Genomic DNA, 16,664 nt, shown 5'->3' with positions numbered 1-16,664 from the left:
TAGTGAATCACCATTCAGTCATTGGATCTGTGAGGAACACTCAAATACGGAGAGCAGGGACTAACTTGACTTGCATTTTCCCCACTGGACAACCTTTCCTATGAACTGATTTTTTTTTATGCTGATGGCTGAAGAACTTAAGTGGTTTGCATTGATGTTGATGTGGGAGTCAGTTAAGACTGGACAGTCAATTTCAGTTCACTGGACGTAGTATTAAACCCTCCCACAAACCACTTCTTTGTACTCCTACTGGGGGCAGATCATGGTGCAGGATAGCCATGGGGCTGAGCTATATGGTATTTCCACAGTATCATCAGAAGAATAGTGGGGAGCAGGAATTGGCGAAGTCTCAAAGTGGCACCTTCTAGACAGTGTTTTAAGAAAATAGATACGTTGCTACAACACTATGAAGAGAAGATGTTAGAAGTAGCCGTGTGAAGGCAAGACTAAGATACATTCAAGGATGATATCGAGGTGACATCTAAGCTTGTGTGCTAGCTCCCCATGCCCAGGCATGTAACCTCGTGGAAGCTACTTCCTATGTGGTCTAAGATTCCTCAGTGTCTCACTTAATTTTTGTCTTCTTCTCAGTTCCATTACTCTTTACACGGTATATAACGCAAAGAAATCTCATTTTTGAATCACAACTCCAAGACCTTTTGTTTGAAGGGCAGTTTTCATTTATTAACGAACCACAGAAAACAGCACAAAACGACCAAGAAAGATAGATAGGGGTTCAGTCTGCCTGATTTTCCCATAGATACTGGAATAAACCCTCCCTCTGAGGGAAAGTCAGTTTTACACAGGGGCACAGTGTTTCTCTGCTTTTGTATTATGGGTGGGAAACGCTCCCCCACTTCTCTCAGGCTGCTATGGAGAGTCTCCCTCACAGGCATAAACCTGTACATTTAAGACTTATAAACAGGACTCTTGACAAACATCATCCCACTTTGCAACTTTTCACACCTCTGGATGATTCATTTTTATTTTAATTGAATTAGCACATTTAGAGACAGACAGAACACCCAGCCCATTAGATACTATTGTTATTTTCTTCTCTGCTGCTTAATAGACTAGATCCAGGTTGATTCCTCACTCAGAAAATAAGACCTCTGATATTCAGAATTTTCACAAGCATGAACATACATTATCTAATCTGATCCTCACGACTGCCCTGTGAGGTAGACAGGACAGGCATTCTGGTTATAGGATCCACAGAACAAAGTCGTAATTGGTGGAGATCCTGACTCTTGTTCCAGAACCCCTTCCACTCCATATAATGAGCTGGTGAGCTGACTTTACTATAATGAGAAGAGCCGCCTTGCTGTGTACACTAGATTAATTATCCTTTGAGCTTGCAAATAAAGGGGATTTTAAGTACAGATCTTGTCAGGGAGCTCAGGGGATATAGGCACCTGAGCTCAGTTAAGTATCAGAGGGATGAGTAGGACAGAATATTGACATCTTCCACAATGATTTCTTCTTGTTTGGATTCTCACCTGGACCACGGCAGGTGCCGTGAGTCGAGAGCAGCAAATTCCAGAAGGAGGGAAGGCATTCAAAGGATTTTCTCATCTATCAATTTATTGATTCCATCACAAATCCTCTTGAGGTTGGGCCTACAGTCTCCCTCCAGACTATAGAGGGTGGAGAGGAACTCCACATCGGCAAAGTGGTTGAAGACGTGGTTGATGCGCCCGTGGGTCCTGGGCGTCAGGTGTCGCTGCACCAGTTCATGCACCAGATCCTTGCACTCATGCAGAAGTTTGGAGAGCACGTTCCTATCAAAGGTATACTCCACCTCATAGAAGCTGACAATGGTCATGGCGGTCTGGTTCAGTTTCTTCCTGAATTTCTCCACGATAGCAACCTCCTCCTGGTTGAACTGGTTGTTCCGGTAGAGGATCCCAATTTTGATTGCTACTTTGATTAAGTCTTTCATGATCTTGTGAGCTTCCTTCTTGTTGTGGGTGTGCTCTTTGGTGACTTTGTAGAGCTCATCAAAGATCTCACTGCTGGTGTCGTCAATCAACATGTTGGCCACAGTTTTACTAGCTATTTTACTTAAAATCTTCTTCTGGGCTTGAAGAGCAAGGCTCTTTGAACTGAAAACATCAGGACCTATGGCAAGGAAAGAAATAGAAGTTACAGATATATGAGAACTGTTTACCGCCAACCTTGTAGTTCAAACCAACCCTGTGGTCCAGTGTTTATCCTACAGCACCACACCAGGTACCCTAAACTCTCTAATTAGACCCCACCCCAGTGTCCTCTCCACATGCCACACTTGTTTCCACTTGTGACCTTTCTAAACTTGTGCTCTTCCCTCTGCTAGAGGTAGAAGTGGCCTCCTCTTGCCTAGGCCCAAACTCACTGTTTTTCATTCACTTCATGCATAAAGCTTTCTTGACATTGTTAGCTCACAGAGAGATCCTTAAATTGCTATTGCATCGGAACAATCCATTTTGCAAATTCTTGCTCACTGGCTAGAATGAAGCACTAATGTCAACCCCATTCTCTTAGCAGACATGGGTATTGATCATGGTGGTCGTTTTGACTGAGTCGTAGAATTCATAGTCTAAGATATATGTTTGTACTTTGACGTCTTAGAAATTGGAATGTATCTTATAATCATTGTTGTCAGGCAGCAGTTGTGTTGTAGTTGTTGTAACTTGTGTACACATCAATTTCAGGTATCAGAGATACAGGAGAACAGTCAGGAAACAATTGAGCACTCTTGTAAGAAATGTTGCCTCATCAATACTCTCAGGGCAGAGAAAGGAACCCTGTGGAAAACAGGCAGCAATGACTGACTTCAGAAGAGCTAGACTCTGAATGTAAAAAAGCCTTAGGAAAACTGTAGCCAATTTATTTCACTGCTATTTTCTTAATAATGAACAAGAGCAATATATGTTTAAAAACTATGTCTAAAACAGATTTTTCAAGAAGTATAAAATAACAATCCTAAATAATAAAAAAGCAAAGGTTCATGACATTTTTTTCTTACCCACCTGTTATTGAGTCTATTCCAGCTCGTGGGGACCCCATCTATGTCAGAGTAGAACTGTGCTCCCCAAGGTTTTCAATGGCTGCTTTTTCAGAATGAAAAAGTGCCTTTGGTAGACTTGAAGAGCCAGGAGGAAGTACAGGGCAAGCAACTCTCAGAAGCTGAGTGCTTTAATTGTTTACAACACTTTTCTTTTCGTTCTTAAGAACATATAAAATAATGACATTTTACAGCTGATACTATCTTAGATTTGATTAAAGACTCCACAGCCTCATCAATTGGCTGGAGTTGGCATTTGAATCGAAACCCACCAGCCACCCTAGATCTCAGTAGGCATGCTTCTTATTTTTCCAAGGAGAGTCAAGTTGCCTGAGATCACAAAGCACCTACTAAGTTCTGGACACAGGGATGGAATTGCTAGCTATTTGTGAGTAAAATTACAGAGAACTACAAGGGGTGAGACAAAAAGTAATGCTACAAAATCATAGAAGCCTTTATTAAACAAAAATCACAAAACATGAAGGTATTGTTTCTGGCCATATATTCTGCATCTAAGTCTATGAATGGAACGAGGGATGTGGAATGAGGGATAGCATTGCTGACGTCAAATGGATATTGGCTGAAAGCAGAGAATACCAGAAAGATGTTTACTTGTGCTTTATAGATTATGCAAAGACTTTGGACTGTGTGGATAATGACAAGTTATGGAATACATTGCAAAAAAATGGGTATTCAAGAACATTTCATTGTGCTCATGAAGAACCTGTACACAGACCAAGCGGCAGTTAATTGAACAGAAAGGGTTGTATCCTTTCATGTATTTATTCAACCTATATGCTGAACAAGTAATTCAAGAAGCTAGATGATATGAAGATGACTGTGGTATTAGGATTGGATGGAGACTCATTAACAACCTGTAATATGCAGGTGATACAACTTTGCTTGTTGGAAGTGAAGAAGATCAAAGACCTTTGGTATGGGTTGTGCCTCAATGTAAAGAAAACAAAAATCCTCACCACATTAATAACACCATAATAAATGGAGAAAATATTGAAATTGTCAAACAGTTCATGTTGCTTGGATTCAGAATCAACACTTATGGAAGCAGCATCCAAGAAATCAAATGCATTAGGCAAATCTGCTGCACAAGCATTAGGCACAAGCATTTGCATTAGGCAACTCTGCTGCACAAGACCTCTTTAAAGTGTTTGAGGACTAAGGTGTGCCTGATTCAAGCCATGGTATTTTCAATAGCCTTATATGTATGTGAAAGTTGGAGAATGAATAAGGAAGACCTTAGAAGAATTGATGTATTTGAGTTACAGTATTGGAGGAGAATAGAAAGTGCATGGACTGCCAGACCAAACAAATCTGAGTTGAAGGAAGTACAGTCAGAATATTCCTTAGAAGTCAGGATGGCAACGCTGTCTCTTCATACTTCGGACATATTATCAGCAGGGACCAGTCCCTGGAGAAGGACATCATGCTTGGTAAAGTGGAAGGTCAGTGATAAAGAGGAAGACCCCAACAAGAAGGATTGGCACAGTGGCACCAGTGGCAGCTCAAGCGTAACAATAATTGTGAGGATGGTGCACGACCGGGCAGTGTTTCATTCCATTTTGACAGGGTTGCTATAAGTCAGAGCTGACTCAATGGCATCTAAGGACAACAAGTCTATACAATTTTGAAGGCACTGTTTGTGGTGCTGTAGGATAAGCACTGGACTGAAAGGTGGATTGGAACTGCAAGGTCGGGGGTTCAAACTCAACGGCTGCTCCTTGAAAACCTCATCCAAGGAACTGACTTGAGGGTACGTAACAACAATCCTCCCTGAAGAATCCTGCTTTCTTTGAGTTACATGTCAAAACAGCAATTCTGGCATCCCTGAGGGGCTCAAATTGTGTTCCTTTGAAATACTGAGTTTGGGGAACAAAAAATAAGACTGAAGGGGCAAAATCAGAACTGTGGAGCTAATGGGGGGAAGGTTTCCCAATGACCTTCTCAGATTCTGGTAGGTCAGCCCTTGCTGCCATTCATGAAAAAAATCTCTTGGTACTTTTCTGTCTCTTTTTCCACTAATGGAGTTTTAAGTTTTCTTAAAATTTCATAATTCGCTGTTATCATCCTGTGTCCTTTGAGAAAAATCTGTCAAGATTACATACGTAGCCCTTTGGAATCCAAAAAACAAACAAAAACACTCACCATAAACTTCTGAGCTGACCTCTTTGCCTGGAATGAGTATCTGAGATCTCCCTGACCGTCCTTAAAACATTTGGTCCATCTAAAAAATGTTGTTTTATGTGGGACAACATTCCCATAAATTTGTTGCAAAGTTTCAATAATTGAGAAAGATGCCCACTTGTTTTGTCAAAACTTTGATATTAACCTTGATGTCAAAATCGTTTTTTCCAAAGCATAAAAAGTATCCCTTGTTTTCAAGGCACGCTAACAAAATTAAGTGTATTACTGACAGAACTTGTCTGCAGCCATCTAATGATTGCAAAGACATAATTAAATACATTTTGTTTGGAATAAACTTGTGCATGTATGAACTGGAACCCCAGTAGTAATACTTTTTGACTTACCCTCATATTTCAGTAGAATTATAAAATCATAAGATGTACTGTACATGAAACTTATACTAAGAAAATACAATTTTCCTTTGAGAACTTAGTGTCCCCTAGAGTCTCACAGAACTTTGGGGTTGGTTTTATAGCCCCAGTCAGTGTTTTGTGGCTACACAAAAGTAACTCTGGTAGTGTACTAGATACAGACTGGGGTGCTAACTTCAAGGTCATCAGCTTGAAACTACCAGCAGTTCCACAAAAATAAACAGCTTTGGCAACTCTATGCAGGGTCGCTATGAGTTGGAACCGACTCCACGGCACGTCACCACCAGAAGTGGCAGATGTGATAGGTGTTAGCATGGCCAGCTAGATGGCCTGACATGCTCTCGCTTCTGGTTTCCTTGGTTTGGCCCCTCCCCAGATTATAGCCCACCTGCTCTGCTCAGTCCAGGCCCATTTCCTCTGTGGTCAGGGATTGGTCATGGATGCTGAGGCCTCACAGACACAGACTCAAGAAGCACTCAAATACACTTCAAACACAGGCCCAGCACTCCTTCCACACCACACACCCATTCCTTCAGATTGGCCTAGCAGAGCCGCTTCAGCCATAATTCTTCCCAAGTCCGAAACTTCTACTCTAGGGCCTCTTCTGGCCGCTGGTCCCTGGGCGACATGGTGTGGAATGGAGTGGCTGCACTAGGATCAGACATCTGTCCCCACCACCCTGGAAACATCTGCCACAAAGTTAGAGGGCACAGAATCTCCAAGCAACTTCATAGACAGGTAACCTGCATATGCCAGCATTTTCCCTTCAGCCTCAGTGTAAGGAGAATAAGCACTTACTATGTACACTATATAAGGAATAAACTGTCTCATGTCACGTCTTTGCTATGAAAAAACTCCAACAGCCTTGACTGACACTCTTCCAGAGTTTGAGACAGATATTACTGCCCAGTTTGGTCACGTGATCTCTGTCTGCATTACCTTTGCTCCCGAAAAAAATCAAATTTGTCCTCCAAAGACAAATATTTGCAAGCATTAAGGATGTTCAGAAATTGTGCTGTATGCTTTGAAGTCAATTCCAAAGCAGAAGCTTAAAGATTTTTAAGTAATGGTTCTGTCACAGACATAAATGTGTGCTTCCTCAGGCAAGTATTTGGATGGGGTGATGCCATTGAGACGCATCTGTTTTAGAACATAAAAAAATGAGTCATTTCTTTGTAGTCACAGTTTTAAGAACAAAGTTATTTCCAAAAGCTCTCTAGAAAGGTAGCAAACATGCATTTACACAGGAGCAATGGAATGCCTGAGTGGTGCCAACAATTAACGTGCTCAGCTCTAACAGAAAGGTTGGAGGTTTGGATCTGCCCAGAAGTAGAAAGGTCTGGTATTCTACTTTTCAGCCACTGAAAACCGTAGGAAGCAGTTCTACTTGGACACACATGAGGTTCACCGTGAGTCACAATGGACTCCTTGGCAGCTGGTTATTCGACTTCATCCATGGAATTTTAATTAAAAAAAAATTGTGGTGAAAATATACATGATAAAACATGTCAACCCAGTAATTACTTGTACAAATTCAGTGACATTGATTATATTCTTTAAATTGTACAACCATTTTGCTATTTTTTCCTAAGTTCTACTTGGGTAAGTTGTTCTACTATCATTAGTGTAATTTGTTCTACCACCATTAACATACACTAAGAGCCATTAACATAAACTAACAACTCCTCCTTTTGATCTTCCTCCTACTCCCGGAAACCACTAATAGTTTTGGGTTTCTGTATTTTGTTTGCTTCCACCACTTGTCAGTTTGTTGTCCTGTGGTGGCTTGTGTGTTGCTGTGATGATGGAAGCTGTGACACTAGTATTTTAAATATCAGCAGGGTCATCTGTGGTGGACAGGTTTCAGCGGACCACCTCTAAAAGGTTAGCCATAGAAAAACCTTATGAATAGCAGAACACTGTCTAATATAGTGCCAGAAGACGAGCTCCTCACAGGTTTAGAGGCACTCAAAATACGACTGGACAAAGTAGAGATGCCTCCTTAAAGTAGAGTTGACCTTAATGATATGGATACATTTGAAATAAAGAGGCATTGATAATTACTGGTGATTGGAATGAGAAGGTTGGAAACAATGAGGAAGGATCAGTAGTTGGAAAATATGGTCTTGGTGATAGAAATGATGCTGGAGATCACATGAGAGAATTTTGCAAGACTAATGACTTATTCCTTGTAAATACTTTTCTTGTTGTTGTTAATAGCTTTCAAAAGTTGGTTCTGACTCATAGCCACACTTTATAGGGTTTCCAAGGAGCAACTAGTGGGTTTGAATTGCTGACCTTGTGGTTTATAGTTCAGTGTTGATCACACAGCGTCACACCAGGAGTCCAATACTTTTCTTAAACAACAGAAAAGGTAACTATACACATGGACGTCACCAGACACAATACACAGGAATCCAACTGACTACATCTGTGGGAAGAGATGGTAGAAAAGGTCAATACTATCAGCCAAACAAGGCCAAGGGCTGAATGTGAAACAAACCATCAACTGCTGATATGCAAGTTCAGGCTGAAGCTGAAAAAAATGAAAACAAGTCCATGAATGCCAAAATATTACCTTGAACATATCCAACCTGAATTTGGAGAACATCTCAAAATCAGATTTGATGCCTTAGTTATTAATGACCAAAGACCAGAAGAGTTGTGGGATAACATCAAGAACATCATACAAGAAGAAAGCAAAAGGTCATTAAGAAGACAGGAAAGAAAGACGAGACCATAATGGATGATAGAAGAGACTCTGAAACGTGCATACCAGCATAGAGATGCTAAAGCAACTAGAAGAAATGAGGAAGTAAAAGAGCTGAACAGCTCTAGAAAACAAAGTCAAATATTATAATAAAATATGCAAAGACCTGGAGTTAGAAAACAAAAAAGGAAGAACACACTCACCATTTCTCAAGCTGAAAGAACTTTTAAGACAAAAATTCAAGCCTTGGCTTACAATACTGAAGGATTCTATGGGCAAAATATTAAATGATACAGAAAGCATTAGATGAAGATGGAATACAGAGTCACTGTACCAAAAAGGAATGGTCAGTGACCAACCATTTCAAGAAGTAACACGGGATCAAGAACCAATGGTACTACCGGGGGGTCAGGGGAAGTGGGGCGGGCAGGCTTGCAGGGTATACCCTTTGGTTGGTTGATGATACATGGAGGGGAGTGTAACCATGACAATGAAATGATATATATGATAGAATGAATGTAAAACTAATGTTCTCCCATGTAAACTATCACATAATTCACAATAAAACGTTTATTAAAAAAAAAAAAAACCAATGGTACTGAAGGAAGAAGTCTGAGATGCAGAGAAGGCATTGGCCACAAACAAGCCTCCAGGATCTGGCATCTTCCAACAAACTGATGAAGTAATAGAGGTGCTCAAGTAATCTATGCCAAGAAATTTAGAAGACAGCTACCTGGCCAAATAATTGGAAGAGATCCATATCTGTGCCCATTCCAAAGAGAGGTGACCCAATGGAAATCATTGAATAATATCCTTTAGTATTACATGCAAGTAAAATTTTGCTGGAGATAATTTAAAAACGGCTGCACCAACAGAAACTCAAGCCAGATTCAGAAGAGGACGTGGAATTAGGGATATCATTGTTGATGTCAGATGGACCTTGGTTGAAAGCAGACAATACCAGAAAGATGTTTACTTGTGCTTTGTTGACTACGCCAAAACTTTCAACTGTAGGGATCATGAAAAGCTATGAATAACACTGTGAAGAGTGAGTATTCTGGAACATTTAATTTTGCTCACACGAACCTGTACACAGACCAAAAGGCAGTCATTTAAACAGAAAAGGGGGATATTAAATGGTTTTAAATCAGAAAAGGTGTGCACCAGGGTTGTATTCTTTCATCATTTAAATATGTATTCATTCACTGATTTAACCTGTATGGTGAGCAAATAATCCAAGAAGCTTGATTATATGAAGAAGATTATGGCATAAGGATTGGAGGAAGACTCATTAACAACCAGCAATATGCAGGTGATACAAACCTTACTTGCTCGAAGTGAAGACGACTTGAAAAATATTTACTGATGAAGATCAAAAACTGAAGTCTTCACTATGGATTATACCTCAATGTAAAGAAAACAAAAATCCTCACAACTGGACTAATAAATAACATGATAAATGGAGAAAAGATTGAAGTTGTATCCACAATCAATGCTCATGGAAGCAGCAATCAAGAAATTAAACAACGTATTGCATTAGGCAAATCTGCTACACAAGACGTCTTTAAAGTGAAGAGCAAAGATGTCAGTTTGAGAACGAAGGTATGCCTGACCCCAGTCATGTTATTTTCAATAGCCTCATATGCATATGAAAGCTGGGACAATGAATGAAAGGAAGACAGTAGATTAATTGATACATTTGAGTTATGGTGTTATAGAATACCGAAGGTACCATGGGCTGCCAGAAGAATAAACAAATTTGTTTTGGAAGAAGTACAGCCAGAGTGCTTCTTAGAGGCCAGAATGATGAGACTTTGTCTTCAGATATGGTATCAGTGGGGACCAGAGCCTGGAGAAAGACATAGTGAGTGGTAAAGTGGAGGGTCAGTGAAAAAGAGGAAGACCCCCAAGGGGATGGACTGATGGAGTGGCAGCAGCAGTGGGCTCAAATGTAACAACAATTGTGAGATGTCAGAGGACTGGACAGTGTTTTGTTCTGTCATGCACAGGATTGCAATGTGTCAGAACCAACTCAATGGCACCACCACCACCAACACCAAGGAAGAACAGTTTAATATGAGTATTATTTAAATTTATGCACAAACCACTAAAGCCAATGATGAAGAAATTGAAAACTTCCACCAACTTTTTAAAGTCTGAAGCTGATCAAACTTGCAACCAGGACGCACTGATAATTACTGGTGATTGGAATGAAGAAGTTGGAAACTAAGAGAAAAGACAGGTAGTTGGGACACACAGAAATCAAAACTAGCCTCATTTGTGAAAGAGGCAATGGAGAAGCTCAGTATCAGCAGCCAAAGCCTACTGTGGAAGAGGTCATCACTTGAAGCTGAAGAAAATGAAAACAAGCATCAAAAAAGATGGAAGAAACAGCGTTACTGTACCAAAAATAATTGATGGGTGGTCCAACCATTTCAACAGGTAGCATATGATCCAGAACTGATTGTACTTGAAAGAAGTACAAGCTGCACTGAAGGCATTGGCAAAAAACAACGCTGCAGCAATCGACAGAATCCAAATGGAAATGTTTCAAGAAACTGATGTTGAGCTAGAGGTGTTTACTTGTCAATGCCAAGAAATTTGGAAGAAAGATAACTACCTGGTAAACATGTTGGAAAAGATACATATTTGTGTCTGTCCATTCCAAAGAAAGACGATTTTCAGAATGTGGAAATCATCGAACAGTATCAATATTACCTGCAAATATAATTTTGCTGAAGATCGTTTTAAAATGGTTGCAGCCTGACATCAACAAGGAGCTGCCAAAACTTCAAGCCAGTTTCAGAAGAGGATGTGAAATTAGGTATATCATTGAGGTAGATCAAATGGATCTTGGCTGAAAGCAGAGAATACCAGAAAGATGTTTACTTGTGCATTATTCTTTTAACAAATTATGAATAACATTGTGAGGGATGGGAATTCCAGAACACTTAATTATGTTCATGAGGAACCTGTACATAGACCAAGAGGCAGACCTTTGAACAGAACAAGGGAATACTGAATGGTTTAAAATCAGGAAAGGTAATGCATCAAGGTTTTATCCTTTCACCATACTTATTCAATCTATCTGCTGAGCAAATGATCTGAGAAGATGGATTATATGAAGAAAAATGTAGCATAAGGAATGAAGGAAGACTCATCAGCAACTTTCAATATGCAGGTGACACAAGCTTGTTTTCAGGAAGCAGAGGACTTGAAGTACTTATAAAGATCAAAACTGTCAGTATGGATTGTACCTCAATGTAAAGAAAACAAACATCCTCACACTTAGACCAATAATAATATCATGATAAATGGAGAAAAGATTGAAGTTGTCAAACATTTCATTTTATTTGGATCCACAATCTACATTCGTGAAAGCAGCAGCCAAGAACTCAAACAATATATTGCATTAAGCAAATCTGCTATAAAAGAGCCAAGATTATCAATTTGAGGACTAAGGTGTGTCCCCAGTGCATTTGAATTATGGTGTTGGTGACAAATACTGAATACCATGGACTGCTGGTGTGGTGCTGTGGGATAAAGTACTGGACTGCAAGGTCGGTTTGAACCACAATATCAGAGGTTCAAACTCACCAGTTGCTCCTTGGAAACCCTACACAGGTCCGCTGTGAGTTGGAACAGACTCAACAGCACTTAACAGCACAAAGCCAGAAGCATAACCAAATCTAGTTTTAGGAAGACGTATGATTAGACTGTTCCCTGGAAACAAGAATGGCGAGACTTCATCTCATGTTTGGACATGGTATTAGGATGGACCAGTTCCTGGGGAAGGACATCTTGCTTATTCAAGTGGAGGATCAGCAAAAAAGAGGAAGCGCCTCAACAAAGTGGACTGATACAGTGGCAACATCAATGGGCTCAAACAGAACAATTGTCCGGAGGGTGCAGGACCAGGCTGTTTCCTTCTGTTGTGCACAGGGCTGCTATGAGTCAGAACTGACTTGATGGCACCTAAGAAAAATGATAACATGTTTTGCTTATTTGGTATAAGTGAACTCATATAATGGTTGTCCTTTTGTGACTGAATCATTTTGCTCAGCATGATGGTTTCAAGGTTCATCCATGTTGTGGCGTGCATCAAGACTTCATTTCTATTTATAATTGAGTAATATGCCAGTGTGTGTATATACCACAGTTTATAATTCATTCATCAGTTGACAGACATTTCAGTTGTTTCCAACTTTTGGTTATTGTGAAAAATGCTGCCATGCATATTGATGTACAAGTTTCTATTTGCATTTCTGTCTATACTTTTGGGTATACACCTAGGATTGGGATTACTCCATATGATAAGCACTGGACTGCCAACCACAAGACCTGTGATTCAAGCCCGCTAACTGCTCTGATAAGGCTTTCTGTTCCTGTGAATATTTAAAGTCTCAGAACTGACTCGATGACATATTACAACAACAACAATGGTAAATCCATGTTTAACTTATTGAGGACCTACTAAATTGTCTTCCAGTGGCTGTACCATTTTATATTCCTACCAGCAATGGATGAGGGTTCCTAATAGACTTTTTTATGCTTGAAAGTATTTTATTTGGTCATTTTATAAGTCTATATTGTTGTTGTTGTTGTTAAGTGCCGTCGAGTCGGTTCCGACCCATAGCGACCCTGTACAGGGTTTCCGAGGGTGTAAATATTTACGGGAGTAGAAAGCCTCATCTTTCTTCTGCGGAGCAGCTGGTAGTTTCGAACTGCTGACCTTAAGGTTCGCAGCCCGATTCGTAACCACTATGCTACCAGAGCAAGAATACATACAAATTGAAGTTTAAGTGAAAAGGATATTCCAGTAACCATAAAACTTTAAGCATTAAAAAAATTTCTTTTGGATTGTGTTAACATTATAATCATTTTGGTATGATTTTGATATAATTTTGGTATTTGTTGTTAGGTGCCAATGAATTGGTACCGACTCATAGTGACCCTATGCATAACAGAATGAAACACTGCTCAATCCTAGCCTAACCTCACAATTGTTGTTATGCCTGAGGCCACTGCTACCACCACTGTGCGGTGGTTTAGTAAGTTTAATTTTGCTATATATTTACTAAATATAAAAAGTGTTATTGGAAATGCATCTCTTAATGAGATGGGTAGAGGTTAGTTATGGCACCTGAATTAAAGGAAGCTTCGCCAACACTAACATTTCACATGGTCTGTTTGTTTGAGCATGGAGGTTCTGCACATCATGGTAATATGGTACATGAAAATTCTGTATGGTGAATGACTCTGAGACCAGAAAAACTAGATGGTGCCCTGCTACCACTATCAACTGGCTCAACCAGCTGCTCAGAAAGGGAGCATTAGAAAGTTCTGGATAGAGTGGGGAAAAATGTGGAACTAAACTTAAAATGATAAAAAAAAAAAAAAAAAAAATCAACAACAAACTGATCAGGTTTATTGATCAGAAAGAACCTGGAGGAACCTGAGACTGTGGCCCTCAGTCACCCTTCAGATCTGGAATGAAACTCACTCTTGAGGCCCAATTTTTCAGCCAAGCAGTAGATAGGTACACAGGAGGGACAACACCACTAGTAAGGTATACTCACCATGGAAGGGTCAGCCAGTCAAGATCAAAAGAGCAACATTTACTAAGGACAAAGTTGAGAAGGGATGGGTAGGTGGGTGGAATGGAAATAGGGATCACAAGGAAGAAGTAGGGTAACTTGTTACATGGAGGGGACTACCATCGCTCAGATGAATTTACAAAGTGTATGCCTTGGTGATAGCCTTGTCTATAAACCTTCACTTGATTCACAAAAAAAAGGTTAAAATGTAGAACACCACGAAAAAAAAAAAAAAAAAAGAAAAACAGTGAATGCGGAAGCAAATGTGAGAATCTAGCTGCCTTCATTTAAAACATTAAAGAGATTTTCAAAATTATAAAATTAAACATTTTTTTTATCAATGTTGAGCGCTCCATGATTGAACCACGTTAAAGGGGAAAGATTCACCATGACTTGATGTCATGTTTCTTCTCAGGCAGATAAGTTATAGAAAAAAGTATGCACTCAAGAGAGAGAAATTTGGATTTATAAATCAATCCATTCAAATCTCTGTTGTCTGCATAGCTCATGGAAAATCTGGGCTCTCAGACACACAAGTCAGAATCCAGCTGTCTTGTGAAAGGGTGCATTCCAGAAGATGTTAACAGGGTGTTCAAATATCTAAGTTTGAAAAACCCTGGGTAAAGCAAAGTTAAACATTCTTTTTTTATGAGACTTTGAAATCTTTCTTTAATACACTAGGGTGTTTTGTTTATTTCTGGGTAGAATATGAGCAACAGTCCCCAATTTAATCTGATCAGGAATCCAACTCCTTTTGTTTCCTCAGTAGGGTGACCAATTCTCTTGGTTTGCCCAGGACTGAGGAATTTTTCCAGACAGGGGCTATTCAGTGCTAAAATCAGAAAAGTGCCAGGCAAGTCAGGACTGTTACCCTACTCCTGAGCTGCTGCTGCTGTTGTGAAGAGTCGCAGAGTCAGTTCTGACCCATAGCAACGCTGGGTAGGGTTTCTGAGGAGCAGCTGGTGAGCTTGAACCACTGACCTCGTGGTTCAAACTGGTGGTTGTTGTTGTTAAGTGCTGTTGAGTTGACTCCGACCCATAGCAACCCTGTAAAGCATTTCTGAGGAGCATAGATGACCATATATTCGGGTTTCCTCTTGATGATTCCCCATGTCACCTGATAGTTTATGTCTCTTCACATGTTAAAGGCCTTGAGAAGTCCTGCAGTAATGTATAGTTTTATCTATTCTACTACTACACAAATTTATTGGCCCGTAGAATACATTTATCTATCTACATTTATAATTTTTCTTTTGTAGCACCCACTAACATTTGGTAGTATGTATCATGGGAAATTATAGGACAGGATTAAGAGAAATAACATCAAGACACTGTGGTCAACAGAAGACTTTTATAGCTCCCAGGGATCTATGGGGGAGTGGTGGGGTGACACCACTCTTTCCAACATGATAGAACACATGAGTTATGGGTAAGTGTGTGCACTCAGGGAGAGATGTCTTCAAACACTACCTGGTTGGCCCACCAGGGAGAGACACTGCAAGCTGAGAGCAACTTTATGAGCTGAGCTTTGGGAGATAATCAGGAGTACACTCTGGATAGTTGGAGGAACAGGTCTAACTAATGGACATATTTGCTTAGGGAAATGCCAAGAGATCTAGGATTGTTTTGTTAAGTGCCGTTGAGTCAGTTCTGACTCATTGTGACTCTGTATAAGGTTTCTGTGGCTGTAAGTTTTTGTGTGAGCAGAAAGCTTTATCTTTTTCCAGTGGAGGGCTAGTGGGTTCAAAGTGCTGACCTTGTGGTTCACAGTCAAGTGCTAAGCCTACAGAGTCACTGAACTCTCAAGATCTAGGGTGTTGTTAAGTATCGAGTCATTTCTGACCCATCGGCCCTGTATAGGGTTTCCAAGGAGCAGCTGGTGAGCTTGAACCACCAACCTTGCAGGTCAAACGGCTTCAAGATCTAGGCTAGGGCTTGGCAAAACCTGTGTTAGTCTTGTGTTGTTCTATGTGCCATCACTAACTATAGTGACCCTGTATAGGGATTTTGAGGAGTGGTTGATGAGTTTGAACTGTCAACTTTGCAGTTAGCAATTCAGTGCTTAGAAAAGTTATTTTAGGCAGCAACAATTCTAACTATGCTTGAACAAAGTTTCCATACTTTGGAACGTCTGAGAATGGAGTTGAAAATGTTAATATGCGGCTCTATGAGACAAGATTAAGGAAGGTGTGAAATTTCTCCTTGTGGGAAAAACAAAACAAAAATGGGGCTTCCTTAAATCAAAATTGATGAAGAGCTCAAGTGAAAGGAATATGAAAGTGGTGTTCTGTGAATAAGTATCCTAAGAACATTTACAATGGAAGCAAGCCTGCCAGGACTATGTTGGGAGAACGGCGTCATGATAGGTGTAAACTAGTTCATAGGAGGAAAGCAAAAGATGACTTAAGTGGGCACTTCACCTCCAGTCCAAGTCGACGCTCTCATAGATGCTGTCCAGCAGCAGTGGCGTTTCCACATGTCTAGAAACCACTAAACATTCCCAAATGGTAAAAGGCTAGGTTGGTGGTGATAAACAGCAGGAAGATCTTACACCAAGCTGGGTGACTGTTCAGCATGCATGGTAAGAACAAGGTAACATATTTTGGGAAAAACTAAAACCCAGCAGTTATAAAAGATGACAGTCTGAGCTGTGGACTACATACAACCCAGGATATGTGGTGGTAGAAGGCGGCCTGGGGAACAGCCCTCGACTACGCTCTCTTCTTACTCACACGACT

At 40.2% G+C, this 16,664-nt stretch overlaps 1 protein-coding gene across 1 annotated transcript in view; it reads right to left on the bottom strand.

Annotated features, from left to right (window-relative positions):
* Nucleotides 1-1,529: 1,529 nt before the first annotated feature.
* TNFAIP8L3 (tumor necrosis factor, alpha-induced protein 8-like 3) overlaps nucleotides 1,530-16,664 on the bottom strand; it is a 58,883-nt gene continuing 43,748 nt past the window's right edge. The window contains exon 2 of the mRNA XM_006831650.1: nucleotides 1,530-2,121. Coding sequence (XP_006831713.1) covers nucleotides 1,559-2,121 — 563 coding nt within the window. The 3' untranslated portion in view covers nucleotides 1,530-1,558. The remainder of the gene's footprint in view (nucleotides 2,122-16,664) is intronic.

This window comes from Chrysochloris asiatica, unplaced genomic scaffold, assembly GCF_000296735.1.
Source record: "Chrysochloris asiatica unplaced genomic scaffold, ChrAsi1.0 scaffold00004, whole genome shotgun sequence".
In the NCBI taxonomy this organism is placed as follows: Eukaryota; Metazoa; Chordata; class Mammalia; order Afrosoricida; family Chrysochloridae; genus Chrysochloris; species Chrysochloris asiatica.
This window is presented reverse-complemented; position numbering and strand designations above follow the sequence as displayed.